The 20,194-nt window shown below is 48.6% G+C and overlaps 1 protein-coding gene across 3 annotated transcripts in view; it reads left to right on the forward strand.

Moving 5' to 3' along the window:
- HEATR4 (HEAT repeat containing 4) overlaps positions 1–20,194 on the forward strand; it is a 774,416-nt gene that overhangs the window by 596,708 nt on the left and 157,514 nt on the right. For all 3 annotated transcript variants that reach the window (XM_085627058.1, XM_085627059.1, XM_085627057.1), the window contains one exon: positions 9,661–9,779. In XM_085627058.1, the coding sequence (XP_085483184.1) occupies positions 9,661–9,779 (119 nt within the window). The remainder of the gene's footprint in view (positions 1–9,660; positions 9,780–20,194) is intronic.

Below are 20,194 nucleotides of genomic sequence, written 5' to 3' on the forward strand. Positions count from 1 at the left end.
CCAGGAACTGGTTGGGGTTAGATGCCCCTGCTCTGAATGCACAGTTGCGCCGCACAGTACCAGACTTGACACAGACAGTGGACTGAGAACAACTTTTGGTGATCATCGGATCATAAACTCCTTGGAGTCAACGCTGCCAGTGACACCAATGTCCTCATGGAGATTGCATCACCCCGCCATTGGGTTCATTGAGGCCCTTCGTTTAGAGAAAAAAACATTGTAAGGGGCTAGAAAGAGAGTGGAGAAATGCTTATGATGAAGATCATAAAGTAGAGTATAAACTATCTCTTAAACATTATCACGGACACTGCAAGGGTGCCAGAGCGGCATTTTATTCTGATAAAATTGCCAGTGCCAAAAACTGTCCAAAGACACTTTCTAATGTGGTCAAAGAACTCTTGGATCCAAGTAAAATATCTCCAACACCTTCTCTGTCTCAAAACCAATGCAAAGAATTGTCACACTTCTTGGTAATGTAGATATTCAAAGCCACCTTACGAAGGCTTATACGGCTGATGAGCAGGTTCATAACACCTACCCCAGTACCAACACCTTGGATCATGTCCCAAGATGGAAAGATGACTCATTATATATGCTTTCTGCCACTCCTAAAATGTAGTCACTGTCCCAGTTGGACATTACTCAGTTTCTGACCCTACATCGTTCAATTAAATCGAGCTTACCGTGCGATACGTTCCCTCCACCAAAGCTTAACTTACTGGAGCCTGATCTACTTCAAATGGTGGTTGTACTGCTCAACTCCTCACTGTGACAAGGTTTCATCCAGCTGGCCTGGAAACATGCCATGGTCTTACCATTTCTAAAAAAGCCCAACCTTGACCCCACCAATTGGTCTAATTTTAGACCAATTTTAATGCTGCCCATCTTCTCCAAGATTTTTTAGAGGCACATAAACTCACAGCTTACCACCTTTGTGGATGTTCAAAACTTTCAGCACCTATCGCAGTCGGGCTTTAGGGCAGAACACAATACCAAATCTGCCCTCCTAGCTGAACATCTGAGACGACTCCTGGATAAGAACGGTACAGCCACGATGATTATATTAGATCTCAGCTTGGCTTTCGACACTGTGTCCCATTCCATCCTCCTAAAAAGGCTAACGACATTGGGACTTCAGGGCACAGCTTTAGTCTGGATGATGTTGTTCCTGGAAGGTTGTTCATTTCAATTCATCTCAGCCAGCGCTAGATCAGAGCTGCGTGCCCTCACCTCTGGGGTCCCCCATGGCTCTGCCCTAAGCCTGATGCTTTTCATAATATACATCCGCCTCCTAGCAGACGTGGTGAAGAGTTGCAGACTACCCCTGTTCTTGTATGCAGATGGCACACACATTATTTTCTCTCTTTCATCTACTCAGGGACAAGGCACTGGAGCTTTAAATCTGTGCTTGAGTAAGATCTCCACCTGGATGGGACATAATGCACTCAAGCTAATTGGTGAGATGACCGAGGTCTTGGATATAGGTAAAAACTCTCGGTTATGGGCCCCCCATCACTGGCCGGAAGCTCTTGGAGTGCTTCCAGGATGTCCTTGAAGGTTAAGAAACATGGCTTCTGGTTGGATGAGAGGCTATCTGTAAGGTAGCTAAGGTGGCCTCCACATGCATCCCAGTGCTGAGGTGGTTCAAAAAGATCAATGGCATGATTCTACTGCCAGTCCAGAGAACAGTGGTCCAAGCTTTGATTCTTTCTAGAATCGATTATGGGAACATCTTATATCTGGGAGCAGATAAGGCACGCATTTGGCACCTACAAGTTGTACAGAATGGTGCGGCTAGGCTTCTTCATCGCCTCCTGAAGTCTACTTCAGGGCCAAATCTTCTCCATGAGCTCTACTGGTTGACTGTGATAAGAAGATATTGTTGAAAGCCTTGTGTGTATGCACAAGATCTAAGACAGGCCCACAATATACTAAAGCTCTGGTGGTGCATTACCAGTCTGTTCGTACGCTTCAATCATGCAACCAATTTCTTTGTAAAGTACCTAGAATCCATCTGGTGCACATGGGAGGTGGGTGTTTTGCATACCTAGGCCCGGAGCTGTGGAATGATCTTCCGGAATCTTTGCGACGTTGTACCTCCCTCACTATGTTTCGCAAACATTTGAAGACCTGCCTGTTTTAAAAATGGGGGCTGACTCATCCTACCTGGGTCCAGTGCTAGGAAACTCTTTGGGGTAGCTGAGCGCTTTACAAGACGAAATAATAAATAAATAATCAATAGGACGTGTTTGTCCCCTGTAAAGAGGTAATTAGAAATTGTTTTGCAGAAGCAATCCTATCATGTGGTCACATTTAGACCCAAGCAGAAACACCGCCATTTTACATGCTTTCGAAAAGCTTGGCATCTTATTTTGAGCGTTTACACTTGACATACTTTTTGCATGCGTGCTTGTAAGGGTAATGTGCCATGAAATCCCTTTGCTTACATTTACCCATCTTTGTAGGCACATTATAGGAGCTTTGAACATTCTGTACGAAAGCTAAAGTTCACTGCGCAAAATGATGTTGTTTATTAGTGTTCGCTTAGCGACAGCTTTTTCAGGGTAGAATCAATAATGGCAGCCTGATTGGGACTTCGGCATGGCAACATGAGTGATGTTTATTATATTAACGGCATCACTTCTTTGTTTAGTTAGAGGAACATTTTGCTGGTACCGTGAGATCACCCATGCCGGAATTCCAGCCCAGCTGATTTCTGTTTACCTCCTGCGACAGATGAGGCCCCAGTCTCTATCAACATCTCCCAGTCACCAACTCAATCAAAATTCCCTATGGCTTTAAATTATCTACCACCCCCTCACCAGCCTTTCATGGTGAAATTGACATCTCCATTTTTAAAATGGGCAACATCCTCATCCAAGCAGCTGAATTCCACCTCACCACATTTGAACACCACTTCGACACCTTGGCCCTCCAACTTTACAAATCCGCTCCTAACCTTCCCTCCTCCCAACCACACAACGCCCTGCCGGTCTCTCCCCTGCATCTTACACCCCTCCTCCCCCCCATTCCTCCCCTACAGACTACACCATCCTCCAATCTGGAACCCCACTCTCCCCCTCCCCTGATATCTCTTCAGCCAACGCCACTCCTTTGCTGCCCTCCATTTATCCGCTCCCCCTACCAACCTTTCCTCTTCCTGATATCACCCCTACAAATCCCCGCTCCCAATCCCACATGCACTCTAATGTCTCATCCACTCCCTTCCCTATTACTCCTATTCCTAACCCCTTGCCTTCTTTCCTTTCCCCCCAACATGAATCCCATCCTCTCCACCCGGAATCCCCTTCCATGCCACCTCCGGCCCCATCATCTCCCTCTCCGAAACCATTTTCTCACCCCCAGAAATACATATTGCCCCTTAACCCTGAGGCTATCCCTCTCCTTAATAGTCACACCCATCTAACATCACTTCCCTCGTCCCCTGAGGTCTCGCATCTCCTGTCCCACTTCACACATCCTTTCACGCCCTTCAAACGTAGCTCTCCTCCTACCCCCCACTGACCTCTCACTCCCTCCAAATAACAGACCCCCTTCCGCAGCTAATACAGAACACCCCCATCCCCCTCCCCCTCCTATAATGTCCCCCCTCACTCTTATAACCCAGTCTCTACACAACATAGAACGCGACCTCCCCACATTTTCTAGAGATCTCACTCGTTTTAGAATAGATTTTAGTGCCCATAGAACCAGAACCCTCCCTTATTGAGTTAACTCCCCTTGGACTGGCCAAAAAAACACCACGAACTACAAAACTTGGAGAACGACTCTTCTCCGCTGCCGTATGCATCGAACTCTCCGCACCTCCTGCCATCTCTCCCTGTCCGACATTACTGACCTATGCAACTTTCACCAATCAATAACCCTCCACCCCCCCTACTCCAACATCCCCATTATATTGGGGACAAACAGAATTGCCCTCTCGCCCGTCTCACCCAGACCCCCTCTCCTCAACTCACCACCATCCACTCTTGCCCTCCCCCAAATGTAATCCCAAACCTCTCGCCTGCATGCTTGTGAATTGTCATTCTGCTGTCCAACATGCTACTGAAATTTCTGAAACTATCCTTAGCGGATCCATTGACATTGCATTCCTAACGGAAACCTGGCTAAATGACCATTCTACGAGCATACTTGACCTACTCTCCCCTCCAGGATATTCTATCTTTAGAAAAGACAGACATGACAGAATAGGTGGTGATTTAGCCATCATCTTCAAAGACGAAATTCAGATCTCACTTGTTAACAATTCCGAACATTCCACCTTCGAATACCTCGAAGCTGAACTTAAAGTACAAGGTTCCCACCCAATTCGCCTACATAATATCTACCACCCTCCTGGAGATCCTCTTCCCTTCTTTGATGACTTATCCAACCTTCTGATACAATCCTCAATATCCAACTCTAAAAATCTCTTCCTTGGAGATCTTAACCTCCATTGGAACGATAGCGACGACCCCACTATCATCCTCCTCACCAATCTTCTCGAGATCAATGACCTCAAACAACGATGCCAGTCCCCAACCCACACCAAAGGAGCCATCCTGGACGCTATCATTACCAATAAGGACCTGGCTTTGTTGTCCAATATCGTCCCCACCGACTGGTCTGACCATCATCTCTTACTGTTCACCATAGCTGCCACAGCACCTCCCCCCACTAAAATCATGAAACCTATGAAATTGACCAGAAATCTTAATCTTATCCCCCCTGCAGTACTTGAGTCCAAACTCCATGCTCAACTTCTCCTCATCCCTCCCTCACAAAACGCAAATGAGCTTACTGAACACTTTAATAAAGCAGTCACAGATACCCTTGACCAATTGGCCCCGCTGAAACTAAAAAAATCTAAGAAATATCCCTTCCAAATCATGGTTTAATTCAGAGCTTAACAAAACAAAATGTACACTTAGACTGACGGAAAGAACATGGAGACAGCATCCCTCTCCCTCACATCTGGCTCTCCTCAGATTAGCTAGATCATCCTACAAGAAACAAATTTTTAACGAAAAGGCATCCTTCTTCCGAACTCAACTCGATCGGGCCAAAAACAGACCCAGAGAACTGTTCAACATTGTTCGTAACCAAACTTCCTGCGCACCTCCAATACCGTTGGCTTCGACGTCCAGATGTAAAGAAATTGCTCACTTCTTCTCGGATAAAATTGCGAAGATAGAGCAATACTTCCTCTAAACTCTGATCCCTAACACCCCCCAAATCACTCCTGACTCTCTCTGCATTCTCCACACCCCCTGATCACACTTCTAACCAGCATACTACTTTTCCCCACCCTCAACTTTCCTTGCGCACACCCTCTACAATACCCCCCATAATCACTCCCTACACTTACACATATCCATTCCTCCTGAAAGCAATCACCCTAACTCACAACTAAAAAACAATGCCTCCTGGTATAATTTCCACCCTGTAACTGAACGTGATGTTTTTAACATCATTACTAAACTAAAACCGTCCTCCCACACTAAAGACCCCCTCCCCTCCAACCTTGTCCAAGACCTAAAACACATCATTACCCCATCTTGGACCTCTATCATCAATACCTCCCTTGCCTCGGGTTGTGTCCCCACCTTCCTTCAACTTGGAAAAATCACCCCCATTCTTAAAAGCCCTACGGCCGACCCCAATGACCTTAACAATCTCCACCCCATCTTTAAGTTCCCCCTTCTTTTCAAAGCCCTAGAAAAATATGTCCTACTCCAATGAGATAAACATATTGAAAATTTCAACTTACTGGACCCCCTACAATCAGGCTTTAGGAAAGGTTGCAGCACCGAAACTGCCATGCTTAACATTGTCGACGACATACACCACTCCCTCGACAATGGCGAGACCTGCCTACTGATCCTCCTTGATTTCTCCACTGCGTTCGATACTGTCAACCACGCGGCTCTGCTTAATGTTCTCCGAGATCGTTTCGGCCTCAATGGTACGACACATAAATGGTTCGTCTTCTACCTCCAACACCGATCACAGCAAATTAAAATTCACAACTGCTTATCAAACCCCACTCCAGTCTCCCTTGTAGTTCCCCAAGGATCTATTCTCTGTCCCTCTCTCTTTAACCTTTTCATGGAAACCCTCACCCTCATTCCTTTTTTTTTTGTTAAAATATCTTTATTGGTTTTCTTGAGTTTAATAACAAAGTAGATTTTTCATAGGTAGCACGTTTGCTCATACAAAACTACATTATGTAAGCATTTGTTTTATTGGTAACAGGTTACATAAATTCAATTACGGTACACAATTGCTTTCAGTCATCCTTGTAGCTGACCCATAGTTGTAAAACACTGAATGCTACTTCCTCCTAACATTTGTGTTCTTTCACAATTCCCGATTAACAAATAGTTATGCCCATCATAATGCAAATACGTTTTGTTCAGTCAGACATCTACAACAGGTGGTTTGGATCAACAGTCCACTCGTAAAATAGGGGCTTGTATTGCAGCTGACCATATTTTGGGAGATTGTGCGGAAAAAGAAGGGTGGGCCAATAAGACATATATTAATCAAACTACAAAGTTAACAATAAATAAATAGAAAAAACTGCCATCACATTACAACGAATAGGAAATACATAACATCGCCAGGCCTTCACATGCTTGTCGTGATCAGGGCCCAGCAACGGCTCGCCAGGATAGCATTTGGGCACATTATAGCAGTAGAAACCCCTATCATCTAAGGTATGGTCTAGGGGCTGGGGGTGGGGAGGGTGCACTGCAATGAACCTAGGACACAAACGGGCTGCCACTCAGGATGTAGCGTTATCCGTGATTACTTAATGTTTCCGGGTACGGAGCCAACTAGGAACCCTTACACTCATTCTTAAACAAGCTGGGATCAACTACCACCTCTATGCCGATGATACCCAACTCTACCATAAGATCAAAACCCACGCTGACTTCCTACACCTTAACAACACCCTCACCAAGATTCAATCCTGATTCCAATTAAATCATCTCAAACCTAACCACAAAAAAACTGAAATCATTCTCTTCTCCCCTAAAAACAACCACCTCCCCATTCAAACCTAGATCTCTGATCTCATTGCCCTCAACTGCTCCCTATCCTTGTCCAACTCAGTAAAATCCCTGGGTATCTCCCTCGATAATAGCCTAACCCTCAATGTGCACATCAAATACTCGGCTAGAGGAGCCCTCTTCACTCTCCTTCATCTAAAGAAAATGAAGCCCTTTATCCCAACTGAAGACTTTAAACTAGTTGTCCAATCTATTGTCCTTTCGTGCATTGATTACCGCAACACCATCCTTATCGGAATCCCCAAGATACACCTTGCTCCGCTCAAATCTGTGCTCAACCTTGCAGCAAGGCTCATCACAGACTGCAAATGCTTGGACCACATCTCCCTTGCCCTCAAAACCCCTAAAAGGCTCCCCATCGAAGGCAGGTACGCCTACAAAACCGCTAGCATTACATACAAAGTTCTCCACCAAAATACACCGACATACCTCGCCAACAAAATCTGCAAAGAGGGCAGCACACGACCCTTAAGAAGCACCAACACTCTCCTCCTAGTCCCACCCCTACAAAAAAATAAATCCACTAAGTCCCGCTCCTTTTCCGGCAATGCCCCAATCATCTGGAATGCCCTCCCAAAAGACCTACGATGTAACCCCCCTACTCCAGCTTAAAAAAAGAACTCAAAATGCACCTTCTCAATAAATTTTGGGATGTCTCACCAGCACCCTGATCCAGCGCCCTGAACTCGCCCTTTCCCCTTTCAGTCTTTCTGGTCCCCCCTTCATTGCCACCGTTCTCCCTCCTCCCCCCCTCCCCTTTCCACCACATTCTACTGCCACTGATTTCCCTCTTACCCACTTCTCTCATCCACTCATAGTACTTTTACACTACCTTCCCTTCCTACCAAAGATTCCCCCTTTGCCTCCCTCCTCCCTGTCGCTCGTCTAACCTCCTGCCCCCTGCTGCCCACATGCCTTTCCCCTTCTCATACCACCATACAAAATCTGATCTCCCACTTCCTGTCTTACTGATGTATATTGCCCCCGCTCTCTCTATATGTGTTTTGTGATGTATGTTAACTTAAGCTGTTTTTTAGTTTTTTAACATGCTGTTGATTGATTGTTCTATACTGTGACCTCTTTCTTACCCATGAAAAGCGCTCTGATACCTCTGGGTCCAGCTAAACCTCTAAAATATATAAATAAATACCAAGATGGGCTCCCTGATGACACTTACCCACAGTTAACGGGAGAGTTAGATCCCCCTACAGGGATTTTGGCAGATTCTCCGACCCTAGGGACACTAGGATAGGTAGCGCTAGATAGGAGTGCGAAGTATTACAGTACTTATATGCAAGCATATATTCTCTGTAACAGCACAATGGTTGAATTGTTTTTCTTCTTCACCATTCTCGTAATTCCCGTTCACACTATTCTGTTTCCTTCTACTGATTATTGCAGCACATGTATTTTATACAAGAGTCCTAATGCTTCAATAAATATTGAAATGTCACGTTGTGTCTTTCTTTTATATCTCTTATGGTATGCATGAGTTACCAAATGAAAAGTTTCTCGAAATGTTTCCATGGTTTCCTTGGGGAGTCAGGGTTGGCATGTTCTGAGATTGCACATTCCACCTGTTACCTTGCAAGGTTAGGGGCACAGAAGGGGCACTGTGAGCTAGCAGGACTAAGGCCAACGTATCCTTATGGTGTGCATAGACTCAGTCTTGCACAGCTGTGACATTTATGTTGTCCAAAAAACGCACAGTTTTACTGAGAAAGCATATGCCATATGGCAATCCCCTACATCATACAGGGTCAAGATTATGGACAAGGCCGCACTGACGTATAGAGCAATCAGGCAGGGGCTGAAGGGCTGCCCTGACAGATCAATGTGTAGGCTATTTTTTGGCTGTTTGTGGGTCTTTTTTATGGTCTGCTGACCCCCTGGTTTTTACTGGTGATTTCCCTGATATTAATAAAAGCATTGCCTGAAGCAAGTTCATGACGTTTTCCCTAATTTGCTAAACGCTTATAACTCACGTCTTTGCAAGTTCAAAACAGCCCCAATTTGAAAACATGGGCCACTTTTTAGATATCTAATTCACTAATGGGGGACATATTTATTTTGGTGCATGGGCCTCATTTCTTTCCCAGCCTGACCTGATTATGTGTTGCATGGCTTCATTCGACCCAACCTCTTGTTGGCTGTTTCCATGGGTGTGTAATGGTAAAGCAACCCTTGATCATTGAGGCTTGCAGTCTTCAGGGGCAATCCCTGCCACAAAAGCCTCTAAAGTACTCGGATGCAAATGTCAGCTTTTGGGCATTTCTCGACACGGCTCACTAAGAGTTTGTAAAAGGCTGTGAAAACTTAGAGACATTTACACATATGGCCACTCAATCCCTTGAAAATGGCAGCAACCTAACTTTCATTTGTGGATCCGTATCATTGACTTTTGATTTGATTATTTTCGTGTTTTTTATAAAAAAAGAGTTGAAAGTGCACTCATGGTGTTTCAGGTTTAGTTTATGAAATGTAAAGGATGTGCAGAAACAATGTATTGTAGCACTCTTTGAAGGTGTGACTGTCCGTGATGACTGCCACGTGTAATTGCGTGTTTTAACTCCTTTCGCAGGATGTGAAAAACAAGCTTGTTCACCTTCTCTGGAACGACTGGAGCGCAGCAGTGCGTCAAGCTGCTGCCCAGGCACTTGGTCACCTTGGGCTCGGAATTGCGGTCCATAATCAAATGAGGTGAGGAGTGCTTACAACCAGTACTTTAAGTGGAAAAAAATAAGTGCAGGTACTCATCGAATTGAGTTAGAGGTGTGGCAGTGGGTGGGGCTAGGGATGGTACATGATACAATGGCACCATCTGATGTGTATTCATTTTGTACTTGCATTGTCCTTGTTAGCAATCTCAAATTTCCTATATGTGCAGATTCCCTCTCCACACGTGACATAACACATGCTTAGTAAGTAATAGCCATTTTGCTGTTATGACCCTTTAAAATATGTATGCAGCCCATTGCACTTAAAGTGATCTTGACATATTCTGTGAGGTCTTTGGCCAGAAAGCTTTTCACACCGCTCAACACTGCGATTTTTAAACCTTCCTTGTCTGATCTTGAGCCATTGCTGTGATTTGGGCTAGCACTGAGTAATGTTGGGCCACCAATGTACCAGAGATGTGGGATCCTGGTTCAGCCCTATCAGACTTTCCCTCTGGAATTTCAGATCTTTGTTCTGTACCTTGTTCCTCACAGAGAACACATGCCACGGAAAGATCAGGATGAGCTCACGAAGAATAGCACTTAGTTCATAATGGCATGCATGCAAAAACTTGTGAAACAGGGGAGACTTTTAGCTCTAAATTATATTTTAACTTTCTCATCCTTTTTCCTTCATTCTCAAGAAAGCTAACAGAAAATAAAATTGAAATGTATCTCCCTAATATTAACTCTTAGGTTGTCCTAATATGTTGACATACATACATTGGGAGTCTGTAATGTAAGTGGTCATGGTCCTTCTACCTATCTTTACTACATGAAAGGAGATTGCAGGGGAACACTCTGGTACAGCAGCTTCAACATGCACACTCATAGACTACTGCTTTACCATTTTTTTCTTTTAAACCAGATAACACCAAACAGTATTGGTACAGTCCTGGCCACTATCCCTCCTTTAGCACCATAGTTTTGAAGAGATCCTCATTTAAAGGGCTCATCATCATTTCCTCTTATATGCAATTGCCATATTCATGCATCCTGTTCTATTTATATGGACTAGCCAGATCAGATAATGTGAAAGAATCCTCAGAACGAGTTTGACAAACTAAAAACAGTCCACATTGGTCATCACTGTGGGTTATGTTAGGCCTGCATGGTGTTGTAGGCCAGCATTAAGAGATCTCAGCACTGCGGGGTATTGGGTGTTGGTAGTTTAGTATGTTTATTTGGGTCATTGCTGTACACCGGACAAGCACTGTGTCATACTAGGTCTGCAGCGGGTGTGCCAAGCAGAGTAGAGGCAGTGATGGGCGGAACCTGTGTTAGTTCATGGTTTTTAAGCACTATGGAAACCAGTTAATGACAAACATTTTTAGCATCTGAAAGGGGGATGTCAATCATCTCAATTATCCCTCTTTATGAGTCATGAATCCACCAGCCCAGGCGTGGCGCAGCCAAGCATTACGGCAGATGTGTAATCGTGTCTCCCTCCCACCTGGTCTTCTTTAATCATAGTTAGTTGGTATCAGAAGGTGAGTAGAGAAATATTCTAGGGTAGAATCTTTGTAACATTATGCACATCTCATTATCTTAGCTCAGTTATCCCTAAAGATGATATCACATTCTTTGAACAGTATTACAAATCATGCATTACTGCCACCACCCTATAGAATACTTACCATCTGCCACCCTCTGCTTGAAGCCACCGACCATCTAGGAACTTCTAGGGTACTGGTTCTAGTTATCCTACGTAACACATGGAAATATGTTGCAGGCCTCAAATAATCAAGACAGACTGACTTGTGGTGTCTTCTGGCACAGAAGGAATCTCAGCTCACAACCCACATTTTTTTCCAGGTTGGTGATTTAACAGGGTGTGTTGCCCACAGTGAAAGGACAGCCTAAGAAAAGAACTCACTAAGTACAAGGGACGGATTCTGCAAGTCTCTCTGCTTGCTGGACATGGCTTGGAATTATACCCAATTCATCCATTCCCCATCTTAAAGTATTGTACAATGATAATATAGCGCAGAGGATCCTTATCTTACAACTTACTGAACCCCTTTAACATCTTTTATGCAGCCATGCCAGATTCTATTCATTTTCGTCCCCTCCCCTCTATCCCACGTACACACACATACGCCCATAGTCCTCTCTTGTTTTAACTCTAGACAATAGAAAACAATAAATGCAACAAAAAAAATCACAGATCTGTCCTTCTTCAGCTCCTGCAGGAAAATGAAGCCCAGCCAACCCCCTTTTCATGTTAAGGTTTGGTAGGAGACAGCTTCAGATGACTCATCAGCCTTGTGAAATTAAAATACATCGATAAATAAAAAATACATATGTAGAGGGGATTTTACTCAACCCTCTTCATCCATGGGTCTGTTCAGCTATCATCCACATTCTGCTACCACTCACCACAACAAATAGCATGGGGTAGCGTCAGCCCATGAAGGCAACTAACCATCTTGCACTGTGACTGATGACATTTTTCCAAATCACATGGGCAAATTTGCATTAAAAAGTGCACTTTACTGCTAGGCTGGTGGGCGAGTACTTTACTTTGGCAATTCTTTTTTTCTTTCCACTTTTTATCCATTTTTTAGTCATTGTGTTTGTATAAAAAAGGTCTCTAGCTTACAGTAACTAAGGGGTAATAGTAGCTTTTCCTTGCACCAATAGGAATCATACTTCCATGTTGTTAGACCTGTCAGCCCTTTGGGTGGTCTCTCCTCATCATTATTTATTTTGTCCCACTTTTGCCTCAAACCCTGTTAGTATTTTTCCTTTTTGGGAACCACCAGACTTTTTAGTATTGATGCAGATTCAGGGAGCCATTTTATCTACCCCTGGAACTTCTGTCTGAGGGCCTGGAGCACATAATGGTGGCCACCTGTGACATCATCAGAACCCACTGGAACCTACTAGAACCTTCTGCAACATTCTGGAACCCTGTGACAGTTGGAGGCGGTTTGGAATGTTGGGAAGCTAAGTCAGAGTTGACAGTTGGAGCTGGCAGTTGGCACCTGACTGGTGAAGAGAGAGCAGCAGAAACCTGAAGGAGGAAGGAGTGAGGCAGCAGGGGTGGAAACTTGTGCCTGGAGTGGGGTCCATAAACCCACCCTTGATACTAGTCCCTACTGACTGAGCCCAGCCTGGAGCCCTGTGAGGGAGAAAGCAAGAAAAACCATCTTAAGGACCTGGACAGCAGGAACAGGCCTTAAAAGTAAAGAACAGCAAGTACCTGACCTGGTTACTGGTAACTACCTGAAGTCCGACGTCGAGAAGCCTAGAGACCTGGAGCCCGAGGTGGAGAAGCGGTGCTGACTGGAAAGCAGACGTCGTACCCGGAGCCGCCAGAGGTCGAGAGAGGGCGCCGACGGAGGTCGTGGAGAGTACCAGAGGTCGAGGAGGAAGTCACCCGAGGTCGAGTGAGCGGCGTCGACGGGGGAGTGAAGTCCACCCTCCGGAGTCGCCGGAGACCGAGGTGAATCGTGCCGGAGGTCGGGAGTGGAGGTCGCACTCCGGAGTCGCCGGAACCTGAGGAAAGGAGCACCGGAGGTCGGGAGTGGAGATCGCACTCCGGAGCCATCGGAAGTCGACATCGAGCCAAGACTGCCCGACGTCATCGAACCAGAGGTCGACATCGAGCTGAGGCCGCCGACATCGAACCGGAGCCGCCCGAAGTCGACATCAAGCCAAGGCTGCCCGACGTCATTGAACCGGAGCCGACATCGAACCGAGGCCGCCGACATCGAACCGGAACCGCATACCGGCGTCGACAAGAACTGTCATTGAGCCGAGGCCGCCGACATCGAACCGGAACCGCCTCTCGGTCAATCAATTCATCCGCCCTAGGGATCGGATGAGCATCAGTTTTGGTTACTGAATTCAGTCCCCGGTAGTCCACACAGAACCTCAGTTCCGGTTGGGCACCCGGTGGTGCAGCTTTTGGTACTAGTACCACCGGACTGGACCAGGGGCTGCTAGAAGGTTCGATCACTCCTAGCTCCAGCATCTTAGTGACTTCACTATGAATGCTGGCCTTCACCTTGTCTGACATCCGGTAGATCTTGGACTTCACAGGTGGGCTGTCTCCTGTGTCCACGTCATGGACGCACAGGTGAGTCCTACCCGGGACAAGGGAGAACAACGAAGAGTACTGTCCCAGGATCTGGCGGCAGTCCTCCTGCTGTTCAGGAGTTAGAGATGGGGAGAGGATCACTCCCTCCACCGACCCATCCTTCTCTTGAGACGCAAACAAATCGGGGAGAGGCTCGCTTTCCACGTCCTCTCCTCCGTCAGTCACCATCATCAAGATGACTTCGGGCCTCTCGTGGTGGGGTTTGAGGCGGTTGGCGTGCAGCACCCGTAGGGGCTGACGAGGGGTTTTAAGGTCCACCAAATAGGTAGCCTTACCCTTCTTCTCCAATACCTCAAAGGGTCCTGACCAGCGATCCTGGAGGGCGCTAAGCTCTCCTGGTTCGATCACCCACACCTTCTGGCCAGGCTCCAACTCCACTGGGTGAGCGTTGTGGTCATACCACGCCTTCATTACTGCTTGGCTGGCCTCCAAGTTGTCAGAAGCTTGCTTCCACAACTTAGCCATTTGGCTCCGGAAGGCCAGCATGTAGCTCACCACGTCCTGGGGAAGCTTTCTGGGAGTTCTTTCCCATCCGTCTCTCACCAGGTTGAGAGGTCCACGCACAGGGTGCCCATACAGAAGCTCGAAGGGGCTGAAGCCCACTCCCTTCTGTGGCACTTCCCTGTAAGAAAACAATAAACAGGGTAGGAGGACGTCCCATTTCCTCCGCAGGCTTTCAGGCAGACTTCTGATCATGCCTTTCAAGGTTTTGTTAAACCTCTCCACCAGACCATTGGTCTGGGGGTGGTAAGGAGTTGTGAACCGGTAGGTCACTCCACACTCCTTCCACATGGCCCGCATGTACGCTGACATGAAGTTGGTCCCCCTGTCGGACACAACTTCCTTGGGAAAACCCACTCGGGTAAAGATTCCCATCTGGGCCCTAGGCACAACAGGTGCTGTAATGGTCCTCAGAGGTATTGCCTCTGGGTACCGTGTGGCATGATCCACCAAAACCAGGATAAACCTGTGACCAGCTGACGTTGGCGGATCTAACGGACCCACAATGTCGATGCCCACCCTTTCAAAGGGGGTGCTAACGACAGGAAGTGGTTCCAGGGGAGCTTTCAGCTTCACCCCTGTTTTCCCACTGGCTTGGCAAGACACACATGTCCGGCAGTAGGTATCGGACGACACTTTCATTTGAGGCCAATAAAAGTGTGGGACAAGACGGGCGAAGGTCTTGTCTTGCCCCAGGTGTCCTGCCAAGGGGATCTCGTGAGCCAACTCCAGAAGGAAGGCTCGATAACGTTGAGGGACTACCAAGGCTCGTGACGATCCATGTAGGGGTGCCTTGGGTTCACTGTAGAGGAGGCCATCCTCCCAGTAAACACTGTAGTTCCCTTCAACGTTCCCTGCTGCCTGGGCTTCAGCCTGTCGCCTCAGTCCCTCAAGGGTAGGGCACTCCTTCTGGCCCTGGCAGAATTCCTCCCTGGACGGGCCTCCCTCCACGTGCCACTCGGCCGGGATGGGTAGGTCCTCCAGTTCGGTGACATCCCCCACCGCAGACTCCTGGTCCACCACCTCCGGTGGCCTATCCGTCCTACGGGGTGCGGACGCCGAGGCAGGCTCCTCCTGTCCTCGGTTCTTCCCTTGACTGGCAGCTGGCTGGGCCTTTGTTCCAGGCTCCAGCCTGAACGAACTCCCTCTCCGGGTAGTCGCGGACCTTGTGCTCACACAGGCCCAGTCAGGTGTACCCAGCATCTCAGTGTGAGTCCGGTATTCCATCTCTTTCCAAGCATTGTGCTCCATGTCATTCCCTAGCAGACAATCGACTGGCACGGCAGGGCTTACGGCAACTCGAAGTGAACCTGCAACCCCTTCCCATTCAAAGGGAACCTCGGCCACCGGATAGTGGCCTGTTCTGCCGTCAGCCATCGCGGCTGGGTGGAGTACATCGGGAATTACCTGCTCTGGAGACACCAGTTGGCTACGCACCATAGTCATACTGGCTCCTGTGTCTCTCAGAGCCTCCCCTCTTTGGCCGTTGATGGTGACCCACTGCCCATACTTTACGGTATTTGCGGGCACCTGGATCTTAGGAACCATCTCCCGTTCTCCCAGGGACACTAAAGTGACACCCGCCCACTCCCTTCCCTTAGTTAAGGGCATCTCCTCCCCGAGCACTGCACTAGCTACTCCGGGGGTCTTTCCTCCAATGGGAGGGGGTGGTCGTTTTGGGCACTTCGCATCTCCCTTATAGTGTCCAACGCCACCGCACTCGAAGCAATGGACAACCCTTGGCTGCTGACTCTGGCCAGGATTAGGGTTTCTGGGTGGGTTAGCCCTAGGGGTGAATCCTGTTCCCTTACCTTGGAAATTATTTTGGGGGCCTTTGGAGAACTCCTTTTTCTTTTCCCCTCCCTCTTTCTTCTGGGGGGCGCCCTGTCCGGCCTTTTGAGTATCCCCTCCAGTCCCCCTTGTGGACACCCAGGTACTAGCCCAAATGTCCGCCTCCTCAGCAAGCTTCCGGGGATTGGTCAGCTTGCTATCCACCAGGTGTTGACGCAGTTCAGGGAAACATTTTTCGAGCAGGTGTTCCTTCAGTACTAAATCAAACAACCCCTCGTAGTTCCTCACTTCACTGCCCTGAATCCAACCCTCTAGTGCCTTCTTTGCATAATCCAGAAAGTCCACCCAATTCTGTGTGCCCAGTTTGTGGCTACCCCGGAACTTCTGTCTGTATTTCTCGGGTGTTAGTCCAAACTTTCGTATGAGCGCCACTTTCATGGTGGGGTAGTGGGTCTGCTCATCCTCCTCTAGGGCCAATAAAGCATCCCTACCAGCTGGAGGCATGTACCTGTACAATCCCCCTCCCCAGTACTTCTCTGGAACCCCATGGGCCCTTAACGAGACCTCATAGGCCGCTAGCCACTTGGCAATATCGTCGCCCACCCCATAGCTAGCCACTATGTCCTTTGGGAGGTAGGGTTTGGGTTCCCTGGTGATTTCTTGGTCTTTGCTGCCACCATTAGGAACAGTGTGAGCCCCGACTCTTAGGATCTGAAAATCTATCTCTTTCAGCCTTAGCTCATGAGCCATCCTTTGTTCCTCCTTCTCTTTCTCCAGCCTTGCTAAGTCCCATGTGAGCTGTCTTTTCTCCCTCCGGTCTGTTAACTCCACTTCAGATAAGCCACCGCTAGAGACAGTGCTGCCCTTCCTGGAAATGGTTCTGGGCCCCGCTACTAGGTTCCCCACCTCAGGTTGGTACAACCCAGCCCCCTCGCTGTCAGGCTCTCTATCCCTGTCCTCCACCTCAGCCTTGCTTTCTCGTCGTGCCTCCCCCCAAGCCCTTAAGCTGGTTTGGAGTGCACCCTTCTTTGCTCCTGGGGGACAATACACCCCCTCCCACTGACAAAACTCCCTGAGTTGGGCCACAGTGTACGTTTCTAAATTCTCCAGTACAAACTCCATCTTGCCCACTCAGGTCAGAGGACAGTTATTTGCAGAAGCTATGCAGGGGGGTACCTTTTATAATACCTCCTCCCACCACCAGAGTAAATTTGGAAAAAACAAAAACTCACAATTAGGAAGGCCGCTTTGAGAAAACTCCAGGAGTAGGCCTATGGACTACCCACAGTTATTGTCGAGTATACGTAGGCACAGCTCTATCCCGCCGCTGAACACCACCACGAGAGGCCCGAAGTCATCTTGATGATGGTGACTGACGGAGGAGAGGACGTGGAAAGCGAGCCTCTCCCCGATTTGTTTGCGTCTCAAGAGAAGGATGGGTCGGTGGAGGGAGTGATTCTCTCCCCATCTCTAACTCCTGAACAGCAGGAGGACTGCCGCCAGGTCCTGGGACAGTACTCTTCGTTGTTCTCCCTTGTCCCGGGTAGGACTCACCTGTGCGTCCATGACGTGGACACAGGAGACAGCCCACCTGTGAAGTCCAAGATCTACCGGATGTCAGACAAGGTGAAGGCCAGCATTCATAGTGAAGTCACTAAGATGCTGGAGCTAGGAGTGATCGAACCTTCTAGCAGCCCCTGGTCCAGTCCGGTGGTACTAGTACCAAAAGCTGCACCACCGGGTGCCCAACCGGAACTGAGGTTCTGTGTGGACTACCGGGGACTGAATTCAGTAACCAAAACTGATGCTCATCCGATCCCTAGGGCGGATGAATTGATTGACCGGCTGGGAGCTGCCCAATATCTAAGTACCTTTGACCTTACTTCTGGGTACTGGCAGATCTCTTTGACTGATGGAGCAAGGGAAAGGTCAGCCTTCTCCACGCCCAATGGCCACTACCAGTTCTGTGTGATGCCCTTTGGGCTCAAGAACGCACCTGCCACGTTTCAGCGCCTGGTAAACCAGATCCTCACCGGAATGGAGAGTTTCTCTGCTGCTTATCTGGATGACATAGCCGTCTTCAGTAACAGCTGGGAGGATCACTTGCGTCACCTGCAAGCTGTTCTCCAGGCCCTGAGACAAGCTGGGTTAACGATCAAGGCCAGCAAGTGCCAGATCGGGCAGGGGTCGGTAGTATACCTTGGACACTTGGTGGGTAGGGGAGCGGTGCAACCCCTCCAGGCGAAGATCGAGGCCATCATGGCCTGGGAACCCCCAAGACACAGACTGAGGTCCGAGCTTTTCTGGGCCTCACGGGATATTACCGCCGCTTCGTGAAGGGGTACGGTACTATCGTAGCCCCCCTCACGGAGCTTACGTCCAAGAAACAACCTCGACGGGTAGTCTGGACGGAGGCTTGTCAGCAGGCCTTTGTGAAGCTGAAGCAAGCCATGTGCGAGGCCCCGGTCTTAAGGGCCCCATACTTTTCCAAGAAGTTCATTGTCCAGACGGATGCATCAGAACATGGCATTGGGGCAGTGTTATCGCAACTCAATGAAGAGGGTCTGGATCAACCCGTGGTCTTCCTATCCCGGAGACTACTTCCCAGGGAAAAGAAGTGGAGTGCAATAGAGCGTGAAGCCTTTGCAGTGGTATGGGCTCTGAAGAAGTTGCGGCCATACCTGTTTGGCTCGCACTTCCTAGTTCAGACCGACCACAGACCCCTTCGTTGGCTGATGCAGATGAAGGGGGAGAATCCCAAGTTGTTGAGGTGGTCTATCTCCCTACAGGGAATGGACTTTCAGGTGGAACATCGGCCTGGAGTGGACCACGCCAATGCAGACGGTCTCTCAAGGTATTTCCGCCTTAGTGATGAGAACTCCCAAGGGGTTGGGTAGCTCTCCCCACTTTCAGCTGGGGGGGACGCGTGTTAGACCTGTCAGCCCTTTGGGTGGTCTCTCCTCATCATTATTTATTTTGTCCCACTTTTGCCTCAAACCCTGTTAGTATTTTTCCTTTTTGGGAACCACCAGACTTTTTAGTATTGATGCAGATTCAGGGAGCCATTTTATCTACCCCTGGAACTTCTGTCTGAGGGCCTGGAGCACAAAATGGTGGCCACCTGTGACATCATCAGAACCCACTGGAACCTACTAGAACCTTCTGCAACATTCTGGAACCCTGTGACAGTTGGAGGCGGTTTGGAATGTTGGGAAGCTAAGCCAGAGTTGACAGTTGGAGCTGGCAGTTGGCACCTGACTGGTGAAGAGAGAGCAGCAGAAACCTGAAGGAGGAAGGAGTGAGGCAGCAGGGGTGGAAACTTGTGCCTGGAGTGGGGTCCATAAACCCACCCTTGATACTAGTCCCTACTGACTGAGCCCAGCCTGGAGCCCTGTGAGGGAGAAAGCAAGAAAAACCATCTTAAGGACCTGGACAGCAGGAACAGGCCTTAAAAGTAAAGAACAGCAAGTACCTGACCTGGTTACTGGTAACTACCTGAAGTCCGACGTCGAGAAGCCTAGAGACCTGGAGCCCGAGGTGGAGAAGCGGCGCTGACTGGAAAGCAGACGTCGTACCCGGAGCCGCCAGAGGTCGAGAGAGGGCGCAGACGGAGGTCGTGGAGAGTACCAGGGGTCGAGGAGGAAGTCACCCGAGGTCGAGTGAGCGGCGTCGACGGGGGAGTGAAGTCCGCCCTCCGGAATCGCCAGAGACCGAGGTGAATCGTGCCGGAGGTCGGGAGTGGAGATCGCACTCCGGAGTCGCTGGAACCAGAAGAGAATCGTGCCGGAGGTCGGGAGTGGAGGTCGCACTCCGGAGTCGCCGGAACCTGAGGAAAGGAGCACCGGAGGTCGGGAGTGGAGATCGCACTCCGGAGCCGTCGGAAGTCGACATCGAGCCAAGACTGCCCGACGTCATCGAACCGAAGGTCAACATCGAGCTGAGGCCGCCGACATCGAACCGGAGCCGCCCGAAGTCGACATCAAGCCAAGACTGCCCGACGT

The sequence above is a fragment of the Triturus cristatus genome, chromosome 9 (assembly GCF_964204655.1).
Source record: "Triturus cristatus chromosome 9, aTriCri1.1, whole genome shotgun sequence".
Taxonomy (NCBI): domain Eukaryota; kingdom Metazoa; phylum Chordata; class Amphibia; order Caudata; family Salamandridae; genus Triturus; species Triturus cristatus.